Here is a 27,296-nt window from a genome sequence, read left to right on the forward strand (position 1 = left end):
CCTCACTTAGACCTCAACAACGAATTAGTTCTCCTCTACCTCGTAACCAGACCTGTGCGAGCAGAACTCTACTCTGTCCGAACTTTGTCGGTTCTTAATTATGTTGAAATGACGTTCCTACTAGATAACTAATTGTTCCTCACCACCTCAGAACCAGACACGTGTGAGCAGTACTCTACCCTGTCAGAGCCTTGTCGGTTCTTAATTATGGTGAAATTGACGTTCCTGGTAGATAACTAATTGTTCCTCACCACCTCAGAACCAGACCCGTGTGAGCAGTACTCTACCCTGTCAGAGCCTTGTCGGTTCTTAATTATGGTGAAATGACGTGCCTACTAGATAACTAATTGTTCCTCACCACCTCAGAAACAGACCCGTGTGAGCGGTACTCTACTCTGTCAGAGCCGTGGAGGAACGCTGACATGGCCCGGTCCAGGGACGACTCTGCTCTGCAAGAGGGCTGGTTCCGCTTCAGTGGGGTAGGGGGTGACGTGCTGGATGGCGTCTGCATGTACGCACGATCTCCACCGGAGGGACACCAGCTCCTGGGTCTCAGGACGAATTCATATGGAAGTGTTCGTGGCACGACAAATCTGGCGCTGTATGTTAAGAACTCAACTGGGTGCACTCGAGTAAGACACGTGAAGGTGAAAATGTGCAAGCGAGACTCTGTGTACTACTTTGTGCACTGGCTCAAACCCACATGAAACCCGGAGTTCAAATCCGGAGTTCAAAAGACATGAACACACACACACACACACACACACACACACACACACACACTCTAGTACACAGTGTAAACAACGCAGTTCACGACCTACACACCATCCACTCGCATCCACTACATACTATGCAAGATACACGAAACAGAGTGACCCCTGTTCTATCAGTATTAACCATGAAATATGACAACAGCTATTCATACACGCAAGATTTACTACAGCCAATCAGATGTCACACGAGCCTAAGAACGCGAGCCGCTGAATGAAACCAAGGCGCAAGGATTGTTTCAGTCTCTTTGACAACCATCATCAGAGCCAGCCACTTGCTGTTGAAACCGTACCATCATCGTTATCAACCGTTAACAACATCAACGTCTTTGAGCATCACCGGACAGTACATCAACAACAGACAGAACATCAACAAGAGCCACATGACAGCCACGTCGGTAAGACAACTCTCTTATGTGACAAGCGAAACACTGATATTTACCGCCACCTCCGGCACTGATGCACTGATTCTGCTAACAGGCTAACCCCTCGAGAACCACCAGAGGCATCAACTTTTCACCATCATCATAGTCACCATCGTATTCATCACACATCACCATCTTCAGGAGCGACGGTGAGGAATAACTGTGCTTTAACTCTTGTCCTCTCATCTCCTGCACTGTGTGAATGGATTAGCCACAGAAATGTTAGCAATGCCCAACAAGAATAACGGTTGCCCCGAACGTTCATTTCTGCTAACAGGCTAAACCCCCCGAGAACTGCCAGGCACCATTCACCATTCACCGCTGTGTCTAAGTGTACTCACCGGATTCATCCCCTTGAGCACATCATCAGGAGCAACGGTGAGGAATAACATCTGTTTAGCCGTTTAGTGCCCTTGTCCCATCTCCTGCACTATATCAATGGTTAGCCACAGAAATGTTAGCAATGCCCGACAAGAGTAACGGTTGTCTCCGAACGTTCCCAATGCACTGACCAGGCTAACGTTGTAAGCGTCACTGGTGAAAAAGAATATGTTTACGATCTTCACGATCTTTACAGATACTGATAACTGATTACTGATACTGATAACTGATATTACAGATACTGATAACTGATATTACTGATAACTGATATTACTGATACTGACTACTGATACTGATAACCATTAGTAGCCATTACTAATTATTGATATTTATAACCATCAGTAGCCATTACTGATACTGATGCTGATTACCATCAGTAGCCTTACACTAGTTACACTAGCCTTACAGTAGTCACTATTATTTACATACACTAGTTATTATTACTGATGGGTTCTACACAAAGAGAAGTTTATTACTATTTCTTTAATAGTGATTTAACTAAGATAAGAGGATAATTTCATTGTTGTTATGAATGTAATATTTCATTGCACTATGCAATTTATTGAAGCCTTTCACAGTATTTAATTTAAAGTAAATAGAGGGTAATTTTTAGTGCAGTTCTCTTACATGAATAGGCCTATTAGTGTAAGAGGATATTAAGCACGTCTCTGATAGTGATTCCTTCTAAGCTTTAGATTCTAATGTGTATTTTATGTTTTATGTTGTATGTATTTATTGTTGAGACATTTTGAATGTAGTTTTATTGGACCCATTGCTACCTGCGTTTTGGTAGACAGGCGTTACACATGAACGACTTGTTTTCATGCACTTGAATTTAATGATTAGAGAAGATTTAAGAAGATATGTGATTGTCATCCCAGTATGACTATTAGATAATGATAATATGATGCATCTTAGATTTATTGTACATTGTACTAATTGAAATGTATGTATGGATGAATGTGACCTATCAGGTCAGGTTTTTGGAAGGATAGAAACCAAAGAAGACGACTGGGCCAGGACTTCACCTGGTCAAGGACACTGATGGCGAGCCTTTCCCAGAGCCTTTCCCAGAGCGACCACATATACCCTTAAGTACCCTAACAAGGAACTTTTCCCCCCCTTTTCCACTTTTTTACCATTTTTATTTTGTTTAAGGCCACGTGGACCCTTGTTTATTTTAAGTGTGCACACTGTTTTATTTTATTTGGGTTTTTATACACTTCTGACAAATTTGTAAACAATATACGAGCTTTTTTCACTCAAAAGGATTTATCTTGTCTGACTCTTTATTGTTGCACAACACTCGCTCCTCTCTCTTACTTAGATCTTCTGATCCAGGTCCTAGTATTATTGTTCATTATTTTAATTGTAAATCACTTTCTTAAAGGAAAGCCCGGTTACAAAAGTGGCGAGCCTGCTGCCAGGAGGAGCTAGTTGTTGAGTAACAATATTGAGCAGACATTACTAAGTAATTACTTATCACCAGTATGGATTTTATTCGAAAGTTTAGTGTTAATATTCCAAATGCAGTATTAGTCAGTGGCATAACTCAGGTACCCGATCAAGATGAACAAGTCCTTGATTATCTTAAACAGTATGGTAAAATTGATAGAGTCCTTTTAGTTGAAGACCCACACTCAGAATTCTTCCAAAACCTGATCGTTGAGTATTCTAGCAGTTCAGCTATTGAAACGTTAGAGCCCCACTTACCCTACAGTTACACTACACAAGGTGAGTCCCCCGCTACCTATGTAGTAAAAACACTCAGTAGCGCGTACACCACCAAAGTTGGCTCAAATGTAACAAAGACGTACTTAACGGAGCTCAAGCAATTAGCCAAGGAGAGTGGCAAGGATTATGGCGAAGTTTTGAAAGAGATGATGTCCCAGATTGGAATGGATATAGATGCCATGCAACACGCGGCTGATGATTCCCCCTCTGTACACGTCGAGGCGACCGTGTCATCCCCACCTGTTCACAGAGAGCCACAGCACACCTCACTGTCTCATGTTGCACCAAGCGGCCATGGAGACGCTGACCATGTCATCCTTGCCAATGCCAAGAGAACACCGTCCCTTTCCCTAAGCGACGTGAACCCCCCTGACATCCAAAAGGTTGTGGTCGAGCACATTGTTCGGAGACAGGATCCTTTCCCTCACATGCAGTCCCAAGTGAGACTCCGCTCTTTCTCCGGCAAGATCCCCATACCCAACCATGAGACTGACTATGACACATGGCGCACACACATTGAGCTGCTACAGAATGATCCCAGTATGTCACCACTGCAAATATCACGAAAGATTCTAGAGAACTTACTCCCACCTGCTGTTGACGTCGTAAAAGGTCTACTGCCTGATTCACTCCCTGCCGCCTACCTACAGCTGCTGGACTCAGCCTACGGCACGGTCGCAGATGGAGAAGAGCTGTTCGCCCAGTTCCTGAACACCCTACAAGACCCCGGTGAGAAGTCATCCTCTTACCTGCAACGACTCCAGCTAGCCTTAAATCGAGCCACAAAACAAGGGGGAGTTACACACAAAGAAGGTGACAAGCATCTCCTGAAGCAGTTCTGCCGAGGTTGTTGGGATAACAGTCTGATCAGCACCTTGCAGCTTGAGCAAAAGAAGAGCAAACCACCCCAGTTCTCTGAACTCCTGCTGATGATCCGCTCTGAGGAAGACAGACTGGAAGCCAAGTCAACGCGCATGAAGAGACACATCGGCATCACGAAGCAGAAAACTCAGGTCCACTTCCATGATGCATATGTTCGTGAACCAGAGGAGAGCAGTGCCGGTGCCATCAGTGTGATTGAGGATCTGCGAAAGCAAGTAGCAAGTTTGCAAAGCCAGCTCACTACATTCATGTCACAGAAAAAGACACAGGGAGCTAATCGCAAGGGATCTGCAGAAAAGCCTCAGAACAGACCACCAAAGCCAGGTAACACAGATACAGACATGGACAGACAGACCAGAACGAAAGAGACAACCAAGCCCCGGCCTTGGTATTGCTTTAACTGTGGTGAGGATGGACACATTGCTCCCTGCTGCACTGACCCTGCCAACCCCCGTCTTGTAGCAGAAAAGAAAAGGCAATTGATCGCGAGACAGCAGCAGTGGGAAACACGAAATGGTTCCAGTGTAGCTTTAAACGACTAACAGTTCCTGTTGTGGGACAGACAGGAGCTGAGGAGAGTCAATCACGTCCCTCCGACGTAAGCAACACACAAACAGAACATGGAACCAGAACACCAGACCAGAAAAACAAAGTTAGAGCAAACACTTCCACTACACAAACACATTCCACTACTACACGAAATGTCAAGAGAAGAGTAACAATTAACGAACACAGAACTGTAAATAACAGAAAACTGCCTAGAGGCTTAATTGGAAGCAAAAGCACAGCAAATGTCAACGTCAATGGAATTCAATGTAATGCACTGCTGGATACTGGATCGCAAGTTACAACTGTGTCTCAGTCCTTCTATGACTCCCACCTTTCCGATTGTCAGCTACACCCAGTTAGCGACATGCTTGAAGTTGAGGGCGCCAACGGTCAGGCAGTCCCATACCTGGGCTACATTCAATTACATGTAAAGTTTCCCGAAGAATTCATTGCTTCACAACCCGAAGTACAGACTCTTGCCTTGATAGTGCCAGATACTCGCTCCAGTAGCAGCATGCCTGTACTGATTGGCACAAATACACTAGACCCTCTTTACGAGCAATTCTGTGATGGAAACAACGTGATAAGTAACATCTACTGTGGCTACCAACAAGTCTTGAGGACACTGCAGCTCAGACGGCACCAAAGCACAGAAGGTCAAGTCGGCATTGTGAAGTTAGGTCGTCACGAGTCAAGCATCATCCCTGCTGGACAGAAGGTGGTCTTGGAAGGTGTCGTCACTGGAAATGAAGCTAACAACGAGAGATGGGCAGTAGTGGAAGAACCCTCCACTTCGTCCTTGCCAGGTGGGATCTTCGTTGATAGCTGCATCATCTCCATCCCTGCACGGTTCCCGTACAAGGTGCCTGTAATCATAAGAAATGAAACCAACCATGACATTACCCTGCCCTCTAACTCTGTCATCGCCGAACTTGCCATCCCTCACGAGATCAGCCAGACCCACAACACCTGTAGCCCCAGTCAACTGTCATCACCTACAGTCTGTTCCAGTCTGCAACACTCTCCTCGAGATGAACAACAACGTGACAACCTTAGCTTTGACTTCGGAGATTCCCCGCTCCCTGCAGAATGGAGGAACCGAATCACCAAGACACTCAACACTTACTCAGACGTTTTTTCTCAACATGACCTCGATTTTGGCCACGCAACCAAGGTCAAACATCGAATCAAGTTGAAGGATGACACACCGTTTAAGCAACGACCCCGGCCCATCCATCCCAACGACTATCATGCCGTGAGACGACATCTTCAAGATCTCCTTGAAGCTGGAATCATCCGAGAGTCTGAGTCTCCATATGCTTCACCTATCGTCGTTGTGAGAAAGAAGAATGGCGAGGTACGTCTATGTGTTGATTACCGCAAACTCAATCTGCAAACCATCAAAGACGCATATGCACTACCAAACCTTGAAGAGTCGTTCTCTGCCTTAAGTGGGTCACAATGGTTCTCCGTGATGGATCTGAAGTCCGGATATTACCAAATTGAGATGCATGAAGATGACAAGCCAAAAACAGCTTTTGCCTGTCCCCTCGGATTCTGGGAATGGAATCGTATGCCACAAGGAATCACCAATGCTCCAAGCACATTCCAGCGCTTAATGGAGAAGTGCATGGGCGACATCCACCTGCGTGAAGTGCTGGTATTCCTTGATGACATCATTGTCTTCTCCCAAACCCTGGAGGAACACGAAGCTCGTCTGGCTAAAGTCCTGGATCGCCTGAGGGAAAACGGTCTCAAGTTATCCCCGGAGAAGTGCCGCTTCTTTCAGACATCTGTTCGCTACTTGGGGCACATTGTCTCACGGACGGGCGTGGAAACAGATCCCCAGAAGATCGAAGCACTGAAGACTTGGCCGAGACCCCGTACCCTGAAGGAGCTCCGTTCGTTTCTCGGGTTCTCTGGTTACTATCGGAGGTTTGTGAAGGACTACTCCGGCATTGTGAAGCCTCTCCACAACTTGACCTCTGGCTACCCACCTTACCACCAGAAGTCGAAGGCGAAGCAGACAGACACGAGAACAAAGACAGTCCAGTATCACAACCCCAAAGAGCCTTTTGGAAGCCGCTGGACATCAGATTGCCAGAAAGCCTTTGAAGACATCATCCAAAGCCTCACTACAGCCCCTGTTCTAGCATTCGCCGACCCCCAGAAACCCTACATACTCCACACCGATGCCAGCACCACCGGGCTCGGTGCTGTACTGTACCAAGAGCAAGACAACCAGCTCAGAGTCATAGGGTATGCGAGTAGAGGTCTATCACAGAGTGAGAGTCGCTACCCAGCACACAAACTGGAGTTCCTCGCACTCAAGTGGTCGGTGACGGAGAAGTTCAGCGACTATCTCTATGGCAACAACTTCACCGTGGTGACGGATAGCAATCCGCTGACTTACATCCTCACATCAGCCAAACTCGATGCGACGAGCTACAGGTGGCTGGCTGCACTGTCTACATTCTCCTTCAAGCTCTCCTACCGCCCAGGGAAACTGAACGGAGATGCAGACGGACTATCACGCAGGGAACAGGAGAAGCGAGCAGACGATCCAAGGTCACAGAAAGAGAAGGAGCGCATCCAGCAGTTCACTCAAGACCATCTTACCGATCCAGAGAATCCAGATGAGGTGGACCATTCAGTCGTGAAGGCCATCTGTGAGCGACAACTTGCCTTCAGTGCCAGCCCGGATGATGAGAGAGAAGGAGACCATGTTGCCTTAGTGGAGACCCTTGCGACATCATTCTGCGCTATTCCCGAGTGCTATGAACAAGAAGAACAGTTCGGAGGCCTCCCAGCCATCCCGCATCTTTCAGAAGCACAGATAGCAGAAAAGCAAAGGGCTGACCAGTGCATAAAACATGTCATTCACCAGATCGAAAATGGGGAAACGCCACCACCCACTCTGCGCACCCAACTCCCTGATCTTCCACTCTACCTCCGTGAACTCCATCGTCTTGAGTTCCACAACAACATCCTGTACCGCCGCCGCCAAGTGGGATCCCAGAGGGCGTACCAGCTTGTCCTCCCAGCTGAGTTCCGAAGTCCAGTGCTCACCAGTCTGCACGACGACATGGGCCACATGGGAGTCGACCGAACCCTAGACCTCGTGAGGACCCGCTTCTACTGGCCGAAGATGGCATCAGATGTGGAAGAGAAGGTGAAGAAGTGTGGCAGGTGTGTGAGGAGGAAGGCGCGACCAGAAAAGGCTGCACCATTAGTGAACATTCAAGTCACCAGACCCCTGGAGTTAGTTTGCATGGACTTCCTCTCCATCGAACCGGACCAGAGTAACACCAAGGACGTGCTGGTTATCACCGACTTCTTTACCAAGTATGCAGTGGCCATCCCAACACGAAACCAGACAGCCAAGACTGTAGCCAAGTGCCTCTGGGAGAATTTCATTATTCATTATGGCTTCCCCGAAAAGTTGCACAGTGATCAAGGCCCCGACTTTGAGTCCAACACCATAAAAGAGCTTTGTCGGGTGGCCGGTATCCGCAAAACTAGAACAACTCCATACCACCCTAGAGGTAACCCAGTAGAACGGTTCAACCGCACCCTGCTCGACATGCTTGGGACTCTAGAGGATAAAGACAAGTACCGTTGGAGCGACCATGTAAGACCCTTGGTCCATGCTTATAACTGCACCCGGAACGAGGTCACAGGTTTCACCCCGTACGAGCTCATGTTCGGGCGCCAACCCCGGTTACCTGTTGACCTTGCTTTCAAGCTGCCAGTGCCAGAGGGCCAACACTCCTCTCATTCAGAGTATGTCAAAACCCTCAAGTCCCGTCTGAAAGAGAGCTATGAAGTTGCAAAGGAAAAGTCAGCAAAGATAGCACTAAAGAACAAGACAAGATATGACCGGCATGTCACCGCCTCAGATCTAGAGCCTGGAGATAGAGTACTGGTGAGAAACGTCCGCATAAGAGGAAAGCACAAGATTGCTGACAAATGGGAATCCACTGTCCATGTTGTCGTTACAAGAGCAGGCACTCTCCCAGTATACACCATTAAACCAGAAACTGAAGATGGTCCCCAGAGGACACTACATAGAGACTTGCTGCTTCCGTGCGGATACCTACCTGTCGAAGAGGACACTCAGCCTGTGCAGAAGTCGGTGCCGCGCAGACCAAGAACACGTGCCAACCCTGTAGCAGAGGCAGAGAGCTCCTCGGATGACGACGACTACTCGCTCATCCCTGTCTGGTTGAGTTCCCCTGTCCCTGAGATCACAGAGAGTCCAGTGCACCCAGATCTTCCCATGGCCAATGTCCAAGAGCCCCAAGACCCTTGTCCTGCAAATCATAACTTACCTGAACTTGACACCCAACCTAAGTTACCTGATCTGAACTTACCCGACATGTCCGAAAGTATTCCAGATAGTCCTTTGATGATCGAGTCTACCTCTCACCAGAGTGATCCTGAATACTTACGTACCGATACAGACATACTCACTGATAAAGACCTACCCACCGTTAAAGACATACCTACCGATAAAGACACACCCACCGATAACGACAACCCCACAGATAGAGACATTCCAATAGAGCAAGAACATGAGGAGAATGAAAGTCTACAAGTAGTGGAACCTGAGGAACAACATGATGAAACGACTGAAACCACAAGTATTCACGAAAACACAAACCCTGATGAACCCCTCAGGAGATCTGAGCGCAATCGTCAACCCCCACAACGGCTTGACTATGCAGAATTAGGAAATCCTTTGGCCAAGGCAATGAGATCCTTCTTTCAAGGCTTGTCCATAGCTTGGTCCGAAGTGATCAATGAAGTACCTGTACAATCCACTACCCCATCCCCAGTGATTGCTGTGTGAAGATGTCCACCTTGCACAGGGACGTGCAAAGGTTCAGGAGGGGAGGATGAAACCCGGAGTTCAAATCCGGAGTTCAAAAGACATGAACACACACACACACACACACACACACACACACACACACACACACACACACTCTAGTACACAGTGTAAACAACACAGTTCACGACCTACACACCATCCACTCGCATCCACTACATACTATGCAAGATACACGAAACAGAGTGACCCCTGTTCTATCAGTATTAACCATGAAATATGACAACAGCTATTCATACACGCAAGATTTACTACAGCCAATCAGATGTCACACGAGCCTAAGAACGCGAGCCGCTGAATGAAACCAAGGCGCAAGGATTGTTTCAGTCTCTTTGACAACCATCATCAGAGCCAGCCACTTGCTGTTGAAACCGTACCATCATCGTTATCAACCGTTAACAACATCAACGTCTTTGAGCATCACCGGACAGTACATCAACAACAGACAGAACATCAACAAGAGCCACATGACAGCCACGTCGGTAAGACAACTCTCTTATGTGACAAGCGAAACACTGATATTTACCGCCACCTCCGGCACTGATGCACTGATTCTGCTAACAGGCTAACCCCTCGAGAACCACCAGAGGCATCAACTTTTCACCATCATCATAGTCACCATCGTATTCATCACACATCACCATCTTCAGGAGCGACGGTGAGGAATAACTGTGCTTTAACTCTTGTCCTCTCATCTCCTGCACTGTGTGAATGGATTAGCCACAGAAATGTTAGCAATGCCCAACAAGAATAACGGTTGCCCCGAACGTTCATTTCTGCTAACAGGCTAAACCCCCCGAGAACTGCCAGGCACCATTCACCATTCACCGCTGTGTCTAAGTGTACTCACCGGATTCATCCCCTTGAGCACATCATCAGGAGCAACGGTGAGGAATAACATCTGTTTAGCCGTTTAGTGCCCTTGTCCCATCTCCTGCACTATATCAATGGTTAGCCACAGAAATGTTAGCAATGCCCGACAAGAGTAACGGTTGTCTCCGAACGTTCCCAATGCACTGACCAGGCTAACGTTGTAAGCGTCACTGGTGAAAAAGAATATGTTTACGATCTTCACGATCTTTACAGATACTGATAACTGATTACTGATACTGATAACTGATATTACAGATACTGATAACTGATATTACTGATAACTGATATTACTGATACTGACTACTGATACTGATAACCATTAGTAGCCATTACTAATTATTGATATTTATAACCATCAGTAGCCATTACTGATACTGATGCTGATTACCATCAGTAGCCTTACACTAGTTACACTAGCCTTACAGTAGTCACTATTATTTACATACACTAGTTATTATTACTGATGGGTTCTACACAAAGAGAAGTTTATTACTATTTCTTTAATAGTGATTTAACTAAGATAAGAGGATAATTTCATTGTTATTATGAATGTAATGTTTCATTGCACTATGCAATTTATTGAAGCCTTTCACAGTATTTAATTTAAAGTAAATAGAGGGTAATTTTTAGTGCAGTTCTCTTACATGAATAGGCCTATTAGTGTAAGAGGATATTAAGCACGTCTCTGATAGTGATTCCTTCTAAGCTTTAGATTCTAATGTGTATTTTATGTTTTATGTTGTATGTATTTATTGTTGAGACATTTTGAATGTAGTTTTATTGGACCCATTGCTACCTGCGTTTTGGTAGACAGGCGTTACACATGAACGACTTGTTTTCATGCACTTGAATTTAATGATTAGAGAAGATTTAAGAAGATATGTGATTGTCATCCCAGTATGACAATTTGATAATTTAGATAATATGATGCATCTTAGATTAATTGTACATTGTACTAATGGAAATGTATGTATGGATGAATGTGACCTATCAGGTCAGGTTTTTGGAAGGATAGAAACCAAAGAAGACGACTGGGCCAGGACTTCACCTGGTCAAGGACACTGATGGCGAGCCTTTCCCAGAGCCTTTCCCAGAGCGACCACATATACCCTTAAGTACCCTAACAAGGAACTTTTCCCCCCCTTTTCCACTTTTTTACCATTTTTATTTTGTTTAAGGCCACGTGGACCCTTGTTTATTTTAAGTGTGCACACTGTTTTATTTTATTTGGGTTTTTATACACTTCTGACAAATTTGTAAACAATATACGAGCTTTTTTCACTCAAAAGGATTTATCTTGTCTGACTCTTTATTGTTGCACAACACTCGCTCCTCTCTCTTACTTAGATCTTCTGATCCAGGTCCTAGTATTATTGTTCATTATTTTAATTGTAAATCACTTTCTTAAAGGAAAGCCCGGTTACACACAGCAGTCAACCAAAGCTACTCCACACGTAAGACATGTGCAATGTAACCTACAGTATATTATCATTTGTGTATGCTGCTGGACACCACAGTTTCCTCTAGGATCAATAGTTACTCTACTCTCCTACTCTACATTTAATGATAAACAGCACACATTTTTTACAATTTTTAAGTATTCATACTGTCATTTTATTTCATTGTAGCCTAGTTTCACTTAAAGGGACTCATAGTCTATAGATAGATGTTTTAACCTTTGTTTTGCACTTGGCAGACGCTATTTAACCAAAGCGACTTAATCGAGAACATAATCACAGCCAACATTGCTATACATAGTGCACAGGAAATGAACAGAACAGGTGCGGATTCTATATAGGGTTCATTTTTTTATAAAAGCACATCAGTACAGGGTTAAGTAGAGTACACACATACATGTACCTGTACACATCATGCCATAGAGTCTAGCCTGGGATTGGGGCAGCTCAAGCAATAGTGTAGTTAGTAGATAGATAACCTTTGACCTTTTACAAGTTTGCAACATCTGTCTGCCTGTAGGTCACCTTTTCTGCGGGGAAAGATCGTGTGGTGAACATGCCAAGTGTGGTGAGAATGGAGCCTGTATGTGCCAGTCTGGATATGCCATTCCTCAGGGTCACATCCCAACAGGAGACAACTACGGATGCTCAGGTCAGACACAGATGGACAGGACACACACTCCTATTTTACACTAACCTCACTTAGACCTCAACAACTAATTAGTTCTTCTCTACCTCGTAACCAGACCCGTGCGAGCAGAACTCTACTCTCTCCGAACTTTGTCGGTTCTTAATTATGTTGAAATGACGTTCCTACTAGATAACTAATTGTTCCTCACCACCTCAGAACCAGACCCGTGTGAGCAGTACTCTACCCTGTCAGAGCCGTGGAGGAACGCTGACATGGCCCGGTCCAGGGACGACTCTGCTCTGCAAGAGGGCTGGTTCCGCTTCAGTGGGGTAGGGGGTGACGTGCTGGATGGCGTCTGCATGGACGCACGATCTCCACTGGAGGGAGACCAGCTCCTGGGTCTCAGGACGAATTCATATGGAAGCGTTCGTGGCACGACAAATCTGGCGCTGTATGTTAAGAACTCAACTGGGTGCACTCGAGTAAGACACGTGAAGGTGAAAATGTGCAAGCGAGACTCTGTGTACTACTTTGTGCACTGGCTCAAACCCACAGCAGTCAACCAAAGCTACTCCACACGTAAGACATGTGCAATGTAACCTACAGTATATTGTCATTTGTGTATGCTGCTGGACACCACAGTTTCCTCTAGGATCAATAGTTACTCTACTCTCCTACTCTATATTTAATGATAAACAGCACACATTTTTAAAATTTGATTTTAAGTATTCATACTGTCATTTTATTTCATTGTAGCCTAGTTTCACGTAAAGGGACTCATAGTCTATAGATAGATGTTTTAACCTTTGTTTTGCGCTTGGCAGACGCTATTTAGCCAAAGCGACTTAATCGAGAACATAATCACAGCCAACATTGCTATACATAGTGCACAGGAAATGAACAGAACAGGTGCGGATGCTATATAGGGTTCTTTTTTTTTAAAAAGCACATTAGTACAGGGTTAAGTAGAGTACACACATACATGTACCTGTACACATCATGCCATAGAGCAGGGATGTCAAACTCAGGCCCGGGGGCCAAATTTGGCCCGCGGAGCCTTTTTATTTGGCCTGCGAGATCATTTAAAATGTGTATTACAGTTGGCCCAAATAACCCATAGCTGTATAGCGCATTCAGATTTGAACATGAAAATGTATCACTCACAGGCATATGAGTGGGCCCAGGCCATTGAAATGGGTCACACTCAAATGCAACAGAATATGTGCAATCACATTTGAACTATGATGGAAATCTGTTTAAATGTAAATTTAAATGTGAACAATTTTAGTACGTTTTTATTGTTAAAAAAAATATTGAGTTCGGCACGCGACTTCACTCCCGATTTTGATTTTGGCCCTTGGTCAATTTGGGTTTGACACCCCTGCAATAGAGTCTAGCCTGGGATTGGGCCAGCTCAAGCAATAGTGTAGTTAGTAGATAGATAACCTTTGACCTTTTACAAGTTTGCAACATCTGTCTGCCTGTAGGTCACCTTTTCTGCAGGGAAAGATCTTGTGGTGAACATGCCAAGTGTGGTGAGAATGGGGCCTGTGTGTGCCAGTCTGGATATGCCATTCCTCAGGGTCACATCCCAACAGGAGACAACTACGGATGCTCAGGTCAGACACAGATGAACAGGACACACACTCCTATTTTACACTAACCTCACTTAGACCTCAACAACTAATTAGTTCTCCTCTACCTCGTAACCAGACCCGTGCGAGCAGAACTCTACTCTGTCCGAACTTTGTTGGTTCTTAATTATGGTGAAATGACGTTCCTACTAGATAACTAATTGTTCCTCACCACCTCAGAACCAGACCTGTGTGAGCAGTACTCTACCCTGTCAGAGCCTTGTCGGTTCTTAATTATGGTGAAATTGACGTTCCTGCTAGATAACTAATTGTTCCTCACCACCTCAGAACCAGACCCGTGTGAGCAGTACTCTACCCTGTCAGAGCCTTGTCGGTTCTTAATTATGGTGAAATGACGTGCCTACTAGATAACTAATTGTTCCTCACCACCTCAGAACCAGACCCGTGTGAGCAGTACTCTACCCTGTCAGAGCCGTGGAGGAACGCTGACATGGCCCGGTCCAGGGACGACTCTGCTCTGCAAGAGGGCTGGTTCCGCTTCAGTGGGGTAGGGGGTGACGTGCTGGATGGCGTCTGCATGGACGCACGATCTCCACCGGAGGGAGACCAGCTCCTGGGTCTCAGGACCAATTCATATGGAAGCGTTCGTGGCATGACAAACCTGGCGCTGTATGTTAAGAACTCAACTGGGTGCACTCGAGTAAGACACGTGAAGGTGAAAATGTGCAAGCGAGACTCTGTGTACTACTTTGTGCACTGGCTCAAGCCCACAGCAGTCAACCAAAGCTACTCCACACGTAAGACATGTGCAATGTAACCTACAGTATGTTGTAATTTGTGTATTCTGCTGGACACCACAGTTTCCTCGAGGATCAATAGTTACTCTACTCTCCTACTCTACATTTAATGATAAACAGCACACATTTTTTACAATTTTTAAGTATTCATACTGTCATTTTATTTCATTGTAGCCTAGTTTCACTTAAAGGGACTCATAGTCTATAGATAGATGTTTTAACCTTTGTTTTGCACTTGGCAGACGCTATTTAACCAAAGCGACTTAATCGAGAACATAATCACAGCCAACATTGCTATACATAGTGCACAGGAAATGAACAGAGGAGGTGCGGATGCTATATAGGGTTCATTTTTTTTAAAAGCACATTAGTACAGGGTTAGGTAGAGTACACACATACATGTACCTGTACACATCATGCCATAGAGTCTAGCCTGGGATTGGGGCAGCTCAAGCAATAGTGTAGTTAGTAGATAGATAACCTTTGACCTTTTACAAGTTTGCAACATCTGTCTGCCTGTAGGTCACCTTTTCTGCGGGGAAAGATCGTGTGGTGAGCATGCTGAGTGTGGTGAGAATGGGGCCTGTATGTGCCAGTCTGGATATGCCATTCCTCAGGGTCACATCCCAACAGGAGACAACTACGGATGCTCAGGTCAGACACAGATGGACAGGACACACACTCCTATTTTACACTAACCTCACTTAGACCTCAACAGCTAATTAGTTCTCCTCTACCTCGTAACCAGACCCGTGCGAGCAGAACTCTACTCTGTCCGAACTTTATCGGTTCTTAATTATGTTGAAATGACGTTCCTACTAGATAACTAATTGTTCCTCACCACCTCAGAACCAGACCTGTGTGAGTGTGAGCAGTACTCTACCAGGGCTCTCAAGTTTTGAAGATTGTTTGGAGTGAGATTTAGATAAATAAATAAATAAGTAAATGAATGGGGGAGGCATCGACACATCATTACCCATCGACCTATCAACACTAGGTTTCCCTTCAACCCAGCTAGTTAAAAAGTTTGATTAGACCAAATACACTATGTAGCCTATTCAATGTGCTTAATCCTACAGTGCTCGAGTTGTAAAATAGCCTATAAGCAGCTGGGGATGGTGATTCTAATTATTGGTGGTTTGGGGGTTTCCCCCCCGAGAAAATTTTGAAAATGTAGTTGTTGAAAGTGCAATTTTAACACAATGTGAAGAAGGGATGTATATTTTATAGGGAGATGATTTTTGACCATTTTCATTGAGGGGGATGATTTTAGACAATGTTCATTGTGGGGGGATAGCCTAAAATAGGCTACCTGTAGGCATATGTTCTTTATTGTGCATTGACATTATCAGCCCAAATTAAAATTAAGTCCAATCACTTTTTTTAGGCATCAGACCCAAATAATATACCCATTTTTCATTCAATATGATATCTCCAGCACTATTGGTGCCTGACTTTTTAGCCTACTTGCCCTCTCTTCTACCACTACCTCTGCATTCCTCCATTCTCTCCAGTCTGTCTAATATTTGACCACCTCCCACTCCTCTTGTCTCCACGTTCAATCATGTTTGGGAGGGATGATCATCAAATAATCATCTGGGTTTATAGCCTAGCTAGCGTTGTTGCTCTCTTTTAACATCCCTGTCAAGGCTACATGGGCTGGAAATATTGGTATAAGGAGTAAAAACAGTAGCCTAACTAATACAGGTGTCATATTTTCACCTGTATGAAGTTATCACCTGATGGTCCTGGCTCCTGCGTCTCCAGTTCGCCTACTTGCAATTCGTAAATATTACAGTTCTCTCTGAACTCTGCTGCGCGCGCTATTGGATGAAACTCTGATCCACTGTTCTGATCTGCCTGACAACCGAACAATCTATTTTCTTATTGGCTGAATAGCGTGGTAACTAGTCTGAACACAGAAGCGCTGTTACCTATTTCTGACGCATCTGTGGATAGGTTGGATTAATTAATGTGCGCCGATTGAATAAGATATCAAAACTTCAGAGTGTGAAATACCATGTGTGGAGTGTGAGAGTGTGAACTTGCTCAGATGAGTGTGTCACACTCTCAAAGAGTGAGACTTGAGAGCCCTGACTCTACCCTGTCAGAGCCTTGTCGGTTCTTAATTATGGTGAAATGACGTGCCTACTAGATAACTAATTGTTCCTCACCACCTCAGAACCAGACCCGTGTGAGCAGTACTCTACCCTGTCAGAGCCGTGGAGAAACGCTGACATGGCCCGGTCCAGGGACGACTCTGCTCTGCAAGAGGGCTGGTTCCGCTTCAGTGGGGTAGGGGGTGACGTGCTGGATGGCGTCTGCATGTACGCACGATCTCCACCGGAGGGACACCAGCTCCTGGGTCTCAGGACGAATAGGGAGGGAAAGTAATCTCATCGCCCCCTGATGGCAACGTTCCAACCCCCTGCAACAAATGAATGTTTTTTTTCTTTGAAAAATTACATCTCGGCCCTGACGACGAAGTAGAAGTAGTGGCAGTCATATTATGGGCATGTTGGCCCGTTTTATCGAATCAGGTGGTAAAATGTTCGGTTTTTCACTGATCTGAGCTGATTTTAATATTCTTTAAAAAGCTAATACAGAACTACACTGACTGGCATGTGTGGCTTGTTTACTCCATGTAATTAGCATAGCCAAATTAGCATAGCCAAACATGAGCCAGAGAGGTGGTTACTCGTCACCACAGAAGCCATCATATCTACTAGAGAATTTAAAACCATACCAAAATGATCGCGTGTATATATGTGTAATAAGAAGATAATGTGGAACTCATAGGATTACAAGAATGTGAAGATATGCGAAGAACTTGCGTTCGTTCGCGTTCATTTGTTTCTCTGTGTTGTCAACGAGGCGCGAAGCACAGCATGCTGGGAGCTGTAGTCCGTTTCCGACCAGATTGGCACAATTTCTATTTTTCTTAAAAGGGCAAAAAATGACTTAAGATTTTCACAGGTAGTAGTTCATGCTATTGTGTACGCTGAAAAATGTGTCTGGTGTTATAGTTCCAAGTCATATCTTTGTGGGATTTTTTTAAAAACTTGTCTATGGGAGTTTCAATAGGATCACCCTGGTGTTTGGAACGTAACCGCTGGGATCGCTGTTTTCCACTTTCCCTCCCAATTCATATGGAAGCTTTCGTGGCACGACAAATCTGGCGCTGTATGTTAAGAACTCAACTGGGTGCACTCGAGTAAGACACGTGAAGGTGAAAATGTGCAAGCGAGACTCTGTGTACTACTTTGTGCACTGGCTCAAACCCACAGCAGTCAACCAAAGCTACTCCACACGTAAGACATGTGCAATGTAACCTACAGTATATTGTCATTTGTGTATGCTGCTGGACACCACAGTTTCCTCTAGGATCAATAGTTACTCTACTCTCCTACTCTACATTTAATGATAAACAGCACACATTTTTTACATTTGATTTTAAGTATTCATACTGTCATTTTATTTCATTGTAGCCTAGTTTCACTTAAAGGGACTCATAGTCTATAGATAGATGTTTTAACCTTTGTTTTGCACTTGGCAGACGCTATTGAACCAAAGCGACTTAATCGGGAACATAATCACAGCCAACATTGCTATACATAGTGCACAGGAAATGAACAGAACAGGTGCGGATGCTATATAGGGTTCTTTTTTTTTAAAAAGCACATTAGTACAGGGTAAACCCTATTCAGACTGGGCTTTTTTGGCATTCCTGGGCCTGGGGGGGGGGACTCTTTTGACCCCCCCCTCATAACTCATGAACGGAATACCGTATGACTACGAAACTTGGGGGAGATGATCTACATATGGACATCTATGAATGACATCATTTTTGTGTAATTATCTGGTATTATGACGTCATTATGACATCATTATCTTATTATGCCCAAAATCTCGCCATAATGGATTTTCCAACAAATTTAGGTAATGCACTTAAATTTTAATGATTTTGTGCTTCAAACCACTTACATGCTCACAAAGTTGTCTGAAGCTAATGGAAATAACAAAAAAATATGAAAATATATGGCGTCATAGATATGGTAAAGTGATTTTTGGTCAGACATACCTGTCAGAAAACCGTTGCCATGGCAACGGCAAAAATGATAAACCTAATCTTTCGGTACCAAACTGTAGCCAACTAAATGTTAGGAAAAGTCACAAAGTTTCGTAGTCATAGCTTAAGTCGTTAAGGAATTATACGACATCAAAGTTGGTGCGGGCACTTTTAGCCCCCCCCCAGTCTGGATAGGGTTAAGTAGAGTACACACATACATGTACCTGTACACATCATGCCATAGAGTCTAGCCTCTACATTTAATATGATGGCACATATTTTTTTTATTTCAAGCTTTCATATTTCAATGCAGCCTACGCTTATTTTAGATAGATAGATAGATAGATAGATAGATCTAGATAGATAGATAGATAGATAGATAGATAGATAGATCTAGATAGATAGATAGATAGATAGATGTTTTAACCTTTGACTTTTTACAAGTTAGCAACCTCTGTCTGTCTGTAGGTCACCTTCACTGCAATGAGTCGTCTTGTGGTGAGCATGCTGAGTGTGGTGAGTTTGGGGCCTGTGTGTGCCAGTCTGGATATGCCATTCCTCAGGGTCACATCCCAACAGGAGACAACTACGGATGCTCAGGTCAGACACAGATGAACAGGACACACACTCCTATTTTACACTAACCTCACTTAGACCTCAACAACTAATTAGTTCTTCTCTACCTCGTAACCAGACCCGTGCGAGCAGAACTCTACTCTCTCCGAACTTTGTCGGTTCTTAATTATGGTGAAATTGACGTTCCTGCTAGATAACTAATTGTTCCTCACCACCTCAGAACCAGACCCGTGTGAGCGGTACTCTACCCTGTCAGAGCCGTGGAGGAACGCTGACATGGCCCGGTCCAGGGACGACTCTGCTCTGCAAGAGGGCTGGTTCCGCTTCAGTGGAGTAGGGGGTGACGTGCTGGACAGCGTCTGCATGTGTAGGCACCCTCCATCTGAGGGAGACCAGCAGCAGCAGCTCCTCGGTCTGTGCCCGACTCCAATTTACGGAGGCTTGAATGGGATGGCAAAACTGGAGCTGTGCGTTAAGAACTCAACTGGATGCTCTCCAGTAGGACAGGTGGAGGTGAAAATGTGCCAGGGATACTTTGTGCACTTGCTCAAACCCGCAGTCAACCAAAGCTACTCCACACGTAAGACATGTGCAATGTAACCTATGTTGTAATTTGTGTATGCTGCTGGACACCATAGTTTCCTCTGGGACCGATAGAGTTAGGCTGAATCCCATGTCTAATCTCTACCCCTACGCCTACACCTTCCCCTTGGCCCTCATCCATTCAAACGGAACAGTAGGCCTAAGGCGTAGGGCTTGAAACGCAACCCCTATGAATTGAGACAGCCCTTCAGCAACCGCGGAATGACACCCATACCATGCAAAAACCAGCTTCTCTATGGTTAAACCGACGATATTGCTTGTAATTACACGCGCAACAATTTAAGAAAGGACAACAGTGTTGCACAACCCTCGCAATTCCTTCACGACTTCCATGCATTACATTGACATTAAAAGCGTTTTTTTTTACATGTGCATTTCATGGATAAAATGACCATTACACATTGGGGCAATGTTTAACTGAGTACCAAGGAATAATTATTACAACTGTGACACCATAAATTATTGCGAAAATACTTATATTATTGGTGTGCTTTTTGTGGAAGCCGCTAAATTTTCAAAGCATTCGCAATGCATTCGGGAAAATCAGTCGTAGCCCTCCGTTTGAAGTGTGCCATCGGAGAATCTCAGTTTCAAGGGGTAGGAAGCCCTTCCCCAAACCCCTTCGCCTCTGTCTGAACGTGACTTGGGACGGCCCTAGCCCTTCACATGAACGTGCAAAACGGAGGGGAAGGGGATCGACGTATGGCCAAGGGGTGAAATAGGATTCAGCCTTACTCTACTCTACTACTCTACATTTAATATGATGGCACATATTTTTTTTATTTCAAGCCTTCATATTTCAATGCAGCCTAAGTTTATTTAAAATAGATAGATAGATAGATAGATAGATAGATAGATAGATAGATAGATAGATAGATAGATAGATAGATAGATAGATAGATAGATAGATAGATAGATAGATGTTTTAACCTTTGACTTTTTACAAGTTAGCAACCTCTGTCTGTCTGTAGGTCACCTTCACTGCAATGAGTTGTCTTGTGGTGAGCATGCTGAATGTGGTGAGTTTGGGGCCTGTGTGTGCCAGTCTGGATATACCATCCCTCAGGGTCACATCCCATCAGGAGACAACTATGGATGCTCAGGTCAGACACAGATACACACATACCTATTTAACACTAACCTCTGGAGTCTACATAATAGTGGGTACATTCCAATATGCGTCCTCCACTTGGGCTTGTGGCCTCACGTTGTGCTGATGCCCCGCCTCCGTGGAGAAAACAATTAAGTTTCCTAGCTGTCAGCCTAGCCAAAACCATTTTTGGGGGACAATTCTTGATTTACAATCCTGTTTGAAAATGAGAAAATGACTTTACAATTGAGCTTTTGCGAGATATTGAAATATAAGGCTGTTGTCAGTGATCACGACGTATTACTTCCTGGTACAAGGCCACAAGTGGAGGACGCAAGGTCGCATATTGGAACGCACACAGTGTTTTCTATCAGATATACAAGTAGTGTTACTGAACACACAGCGATGGGTGTCTACATGATGTTTTCCATCAGATATATTTTACATGTACCCAAGTAATGGCATTTTGAATCCGTTTCAATCATTGTTCACCAGATACATAGTATGTCACAACTGTTGTCCTTAAATGTTTAAATGTGTAAACTGTGACTTAGCATCAGTTTTAAATGAAAGTGATGACAGATATCAGCAGTGGTGAAAGTAGACGGGTGCGCACAGGTGCGAAGCACCGGTATAACATTTACAGCTGGTGCACAGTACCGTAAGAGAATAGGTTTAATGCTGTCCAAAATCCCACATTTGAAAAAAGTAAGTTCAGCTGTTTCAGTAGAAAACACACACAACCACACTATGCCATTTGAGACAAGTGTCCTCCTATGAAGAGACACCTGAAACAGTCATGCAGCGATTATAGATATGTAATACTCGTGTTTATTTTGTTTGTTTATTGTTTGTTTGTGGATGGTGGTGGGGGGTAGCACCGGTAAGAAACGAAAACTACTTTAACCCCTGGATATCAGATATAAATGTCACATCGCTTGCACGCAGTCACACACAGTTCTTTATTAGCCTAAACGAATCCCAGATATATGCACTTGAGTAGTAGGCTATTACTTATTTCAAGCCAACCTAAGTGACATTTACAGTAACTCAAAAGCCCAGTAATATATTCCTAATTGGTCACATATCGTTATTTAATTCATAAATATACTGTTTTTCCTAATTTTCCTATGTGTTGCCATGGTAGCGGCCAGCCCAGCTGTGACCCCTGAAGAGGACCGGAGGGAAGAGTCCTCCCCCAGGAGCGCCACCTAGAGGCAACAGCCGCTAACACTTAACTTGATGCCGGCCTCATATGTAGGCTATTACATGACAGGGGTGTAACGCAGTCATGGACATGCCATAAACATCATGTAAATGTCATAAACATTTTATGAGTGTTGTCATTAGGTGACATTCGATTATGGTGGAGAGTAGATAGCCCAAGCAATATCAACTTTTCGTGACCATAAAACTAGGGCTGGGACTCGATTAAAAAAATGTAATCGAATAGGCTTTGAAATGAATTAATCGTATTTTAATCGCATTCAAATATATTTTTTTCACATGTATTTTGAATAATTACAAGAAATAAACATAATCTAATAAAATATTATTCATTTTTAAAAGATGAGAGAACTCTTCTCAATTTCAGCAGGCTGTTCACCATCACAGAGCCGTTTATAGAGAGCACCATCAGGCGTAATACTGCCCTCCACTTGTCTACTCCAGAACTATGTAGCTATATTATACTGCGATTCTTTTTTTATCGCGTTAATTAATTAATCAAATCGTGTGACGTCTATGACGTGTCATGACACTGTTATGACACTGTCATGTGTATGACGCCAGCGTTAAGTAAAGTGTTACCCGTCAGCCTTCCAGAGGAATAGGCTGTGTCGGCCTAATGCCAATATAATAAGCCAAAGGGGCCTAATGTCTCCACAGGCTTCACATTGTATTCAACAGTTACGTTTATGATTTACACACTTAGTTTTTGTGATCAGGTGTTGTGCAGTAGCAGTGGTAGTTTGTGCATATTCGAGAGATAGGCCTAAGCGAAAGATAATAAAGTGACCTAAATATAGTGTAGGCTACCTTGATTTTAAGAGTACCTACTGTCTTCGTTTAACTCAAGGAAGAGCGCGACACTGCTTCTTCACAATTCACCACTTTTTTATTTTTATTTTTGTGCTGACGTTTCGGCACTAGGCCTTCATCAGAGGCCTTCATCATTCATCTGATGAAGGCCTAGTGCCGAAACGTCAGTACAAAAATAAAAATAAAAAAGTGGTGAATTGTGAAGAAGCAGTGTCGCGCTCTTCCTTGAGTTAAACGAAGACTGGAGTACCTTGAAAAGCTGCACCTGCTAAAAAAGAAACATTCGAGGTGTGCGGGCCCTCACCAAAAAGAGTACCTACTGAAAAATGAGGCTATACAAGAATCACAATGGAATGTATTTATGAATTTCTATTACAGTATACTGTATTTTATAACATTTCTATAATCTTCGATAAAAAAAAACTAGTTTGGATGACTTGATGATGGAGATGTTTTTATTTCTAAGAGGGTTGATGATACCTGATACCTAGGGCCTACCATGGAAAAGATCGGTGGTTGGCGGTGGTGTTTTGAATAAAGATTCTTCAGTCATTTTCAAACATTTTTGTGTCAACTGGACTCATTTCACAAAACATCTGGACTGTGTGTGTAGCCTCTCTCTCTCTCTGTGTGTGTGTGTGTGTGTGTGTGTGTGTGTGTGTGTGTGTGTGTGTGTGTGTGTGTGTGTGTGTGTGCGTTTTGTGTGCGTATAGAGTAGGGCTGGGCGATATGGAAAAAAACCTATATCACGATATGGATTACTTTATATCACGATAACGATATACATCACTATATAGCAGTTACAATTACATACGTTTTCAGTTATTCTCTTTAGTTTTTCATGTCGCAAAACAACCTTTCTTTAAAATTGATCTTTTGATTAATATTTTTACATTAACTTATAGTGTGTATTGTGACAAAATGAAATGTAATTAAATGATATTCAATTGTATACAGCTGATAAAATTACTATCACGATATAAACGATATAGGACAAAGGTCACGATATACACTTTTATATCACGATAACGATATATATCGTCATATTGCCCAGCCCTAGTATAGAGGTAGTTTGTGATGATGGGAGGAGTTCTAGCATAACTTCTATAGACATAGATAGGGATCTCTGTCTGGTTATATCTCCTTGTCACCATGTTTGCGCGCGCGTGCGTGCATGCATGCTTGCGTGCGTGCGTGCGTGCTGGCGTGCGTGTGTGAGTGAGTGAGTGAGTGAGTGTTTGGTGTGTGTGTATAGAGGTAGTTTGTGATGATGGGAGGAGTTCTAGCATAACTTCTATAGGGAGCTAATGTCTGGGTAGGGATCTCTGTCTGGGTATATCTCCTTGCCACCATGCATGCATGCGCACGTGTATGTGTGTGTGTTGTCTTCAGTTAGAGCAATGAGTCACTTCATCTGGCCTCTGATGTCCAGTCCACTCCCATACTGTCACTGTAATCAGTTCAGAATAACACTGTCATTAGTTTGAACACTACAAGATCTAATACCCTGGTTCTGTCTCAAACATTGGAAATCGGAGGGAGATGCTCTTCTTGCTACAACAGAGCTAATTTCTTACATTCTGTAAGAAAACCAACAACTATGATTCCAATAATATCCCCAATTACCTTTCAAGGCTCCTAGCGTATGAGATGTGTATTAAATAGCTTGTTGTCTGTTGGGCATGTATTACAGCCTAAAATTAATATGTTTGACCTTTTTAGTGCTCGTGTCCACAAGAAAATAATCTCTGGCTATAGTGTCTGATCTCTGACCTGTAGCCACTATTGGCCACCAGAGGGCTCAATATGATTGATCAAGTTGGCTCATGTAAACACTATGGATGGAAATGGACAACTAGTGTTGCAAATGCACGAAAATAGGCAAAAAAAAAAGGTTCACCCAACCCAACATTACTCTACTACTCAACCCCATGATTTCCCTTTGTCAATAAAACTTTTGTCTCTTTGCTATGTGAGAGCACTCTTACTGTCTTCGCTCAGGAGCGCTGGAACACTTTCATGACCCCATAACACAAACATTTGACTTGCTTCTTTTCTCCTGAGCTCTTCAGCCAAAGATGGGGGCACAGGATAGTTAGGCCTATGATGTTTTTAAGCTCAACTAGACTTGTTCCACAGGTGAGCCCTGTGTGTGAAAGGTGTACAACTACTACTGCCCATACTGGAACAAATAAAAGCTACTGAACTAAACTAACCTGCCACCCTAGACAAAAGCCAACTCTTTACCCATAATGGCTACAGCCCACTGTGTTGACCTGCTGACGACTGTGTCAGAGGTGTGTTGTAGTGAGCAACTCTGATCAGACCTCTAAATTAACACCAGCCAACCGGCCAAATGCTGGTGAAAATTCAGATAGGCTGGTAGAAAAAGAAAACTTACTAGAGACTTCGATTGGAAGCAAGTGCATGTTCGGCAAATGAAGATGAACATCTAGGACTATCCAAATGGGAAAATGTGTTGAAAAAGTGTATTTATTGCCGTGGCCATTTGTAATGCTCACATGAAATATTTAACATCAACAAATCACATGCAAACAATATATTTTCATAACTCAAAGTTAAACTTATGTCCTGGTATACAACTTATGTCCTGGTATACAAATTTTTGCTTAAGCTTGTGCAATAAAATATCATACAGGGTAATTACTGCAACTATTCCTACGTGAAATTCAACATTCAGGATGATGAACAAACAACACATAACAGAACACGCACAGGAAAGCGAATTATGCCAAGAGCGTTGAGAGCACTATAATAGCTTTATTCGTCTCAGGCCAATATGGGCCCTTTTATTACAATGCCCATCACCCACTGTCAGTTAACATAGTTAGGTAAGCAATACAATTCAATATACTATACGTCCTGGGGTACATCACACATATTGGAAACCAATTCCTACTACGTACAGTAGACGTTAATATCTAGTCATCTATCTGTCAGCACATACACGTAAACAAGTAAAATAAATTCTTGTATTTATATTTAACATGAATCAAGAGCAGTATAAGACACATAGGATAAATAATGAACTAATTTAGCATAACAGCCCATAGTAGTCAATCTTAACAGTTTGGGAACCAATGATTATCCTCAAAAACATACATTTCAATAGGCCTAACATTAATCTGGTATGAGACCATCTCAAATTGCAGTTTATTCATCTATGGGTTGGAGAGGTGTAAAAGTTGTACTTTTCCATAATTAACAAAAAACCCAGGATAGAGTGGACGTGTGAACGTGGTCTTGACTCTGTGTAGGAGGGTCATCTTGTCAGAGATCTGGTAGAAGGCCAGAGTTCCTGCCCTGTGGTCCACATACACTCCTATTGTTGTTTCTCTGTTGCAGTCAACACCACGAACAACATGCACTTTTTTGTTGTGTTTGAGAACATGAGTGCCATTTTCTAAATAAAATACCATACTCCAGGATTGTGAATTCTCTCCAAATCTTGTGGCATTTCCTTTTCTGCTTATCTCTTTGTACGCAACTGCAACATTAATCTCACCGCAGCGTATGTTCACCTCCCAGTAGCAGCGACCGGTCACACTCTCTCTACACAGCACCTGATTTGTCCAGTCAAATCTCTCTGGGTGATCAGGGTAGCCTTGACTACTGCCACTACGAGCTTTTGTGTTTCTGTTAGACAACTCTATACAGGTACTTGCTGTGTTGGGGTCCAGTTGATGTAAAGTTGATGTAATCTAGAAATAAGAAATACAGAACATATTTTAGGGTTCAACTTTTTTCACTTTTTGGTGTGTGTGTGTGTGTGTGTGTGTGTGTGTGTGTGTGTGTGTGTGTGTGTGTGTGTGTGTGTGTGTGTGTGAGAGAAAAATTGCAATATGTTTGCCCCTCATCTGTAACAATGTTTACAAACTGTGTTCTAAAACCCCAAATGTTTGCTCTAAACCA

The 27,296-nt window shown here is 43.6% G+C and overlaps 1 protein-coding gene across 1 annotated transcript; it reads left to right on the forward strand.

Moving 5' to 3' along the window:
- The first annotated feature begins 12,547 nt into the window (after positions 1–12,547).
- On the forward strand, positions 12,548–17,379 carry LOC134457304 (uromodulin-like). The gene is made up of 6 exons (XM_063209258.1): positions 12,548–12,614; positions 12,810–13,172; positions 14,081–14,212; positions 14,623–14,985; positions 15,508–15,639; positions 17,168–17,379. The coding sequence occupies exons 1-6, from the start codon at positions 12,548–12,550 to the stop codon at positions 17,377–17,379; spliced, it is 1,269 nt and encodes a 422-aa protein (XP_063065328.1).
- Positions 17,380–27,296: the final 9,917 nt, after the last annotated feature.

This window comes from Engraulis encrasicolus, chromosome 1 (assembly GCF_034702125.1).
Source record: "Engraulis encrasicolus isolate BLACKSEA-1 chromosome 1, IST_EnEncr_1.0, whole genome shotgun sequence".
In the NCBI taxonomy this organism is placed as follows: Eukaryota; Metazoa; Chordata; class Actinopteri; order Clupeiformes; family Engraulidae; genus Engraulis; species Engraulis encrasicolus.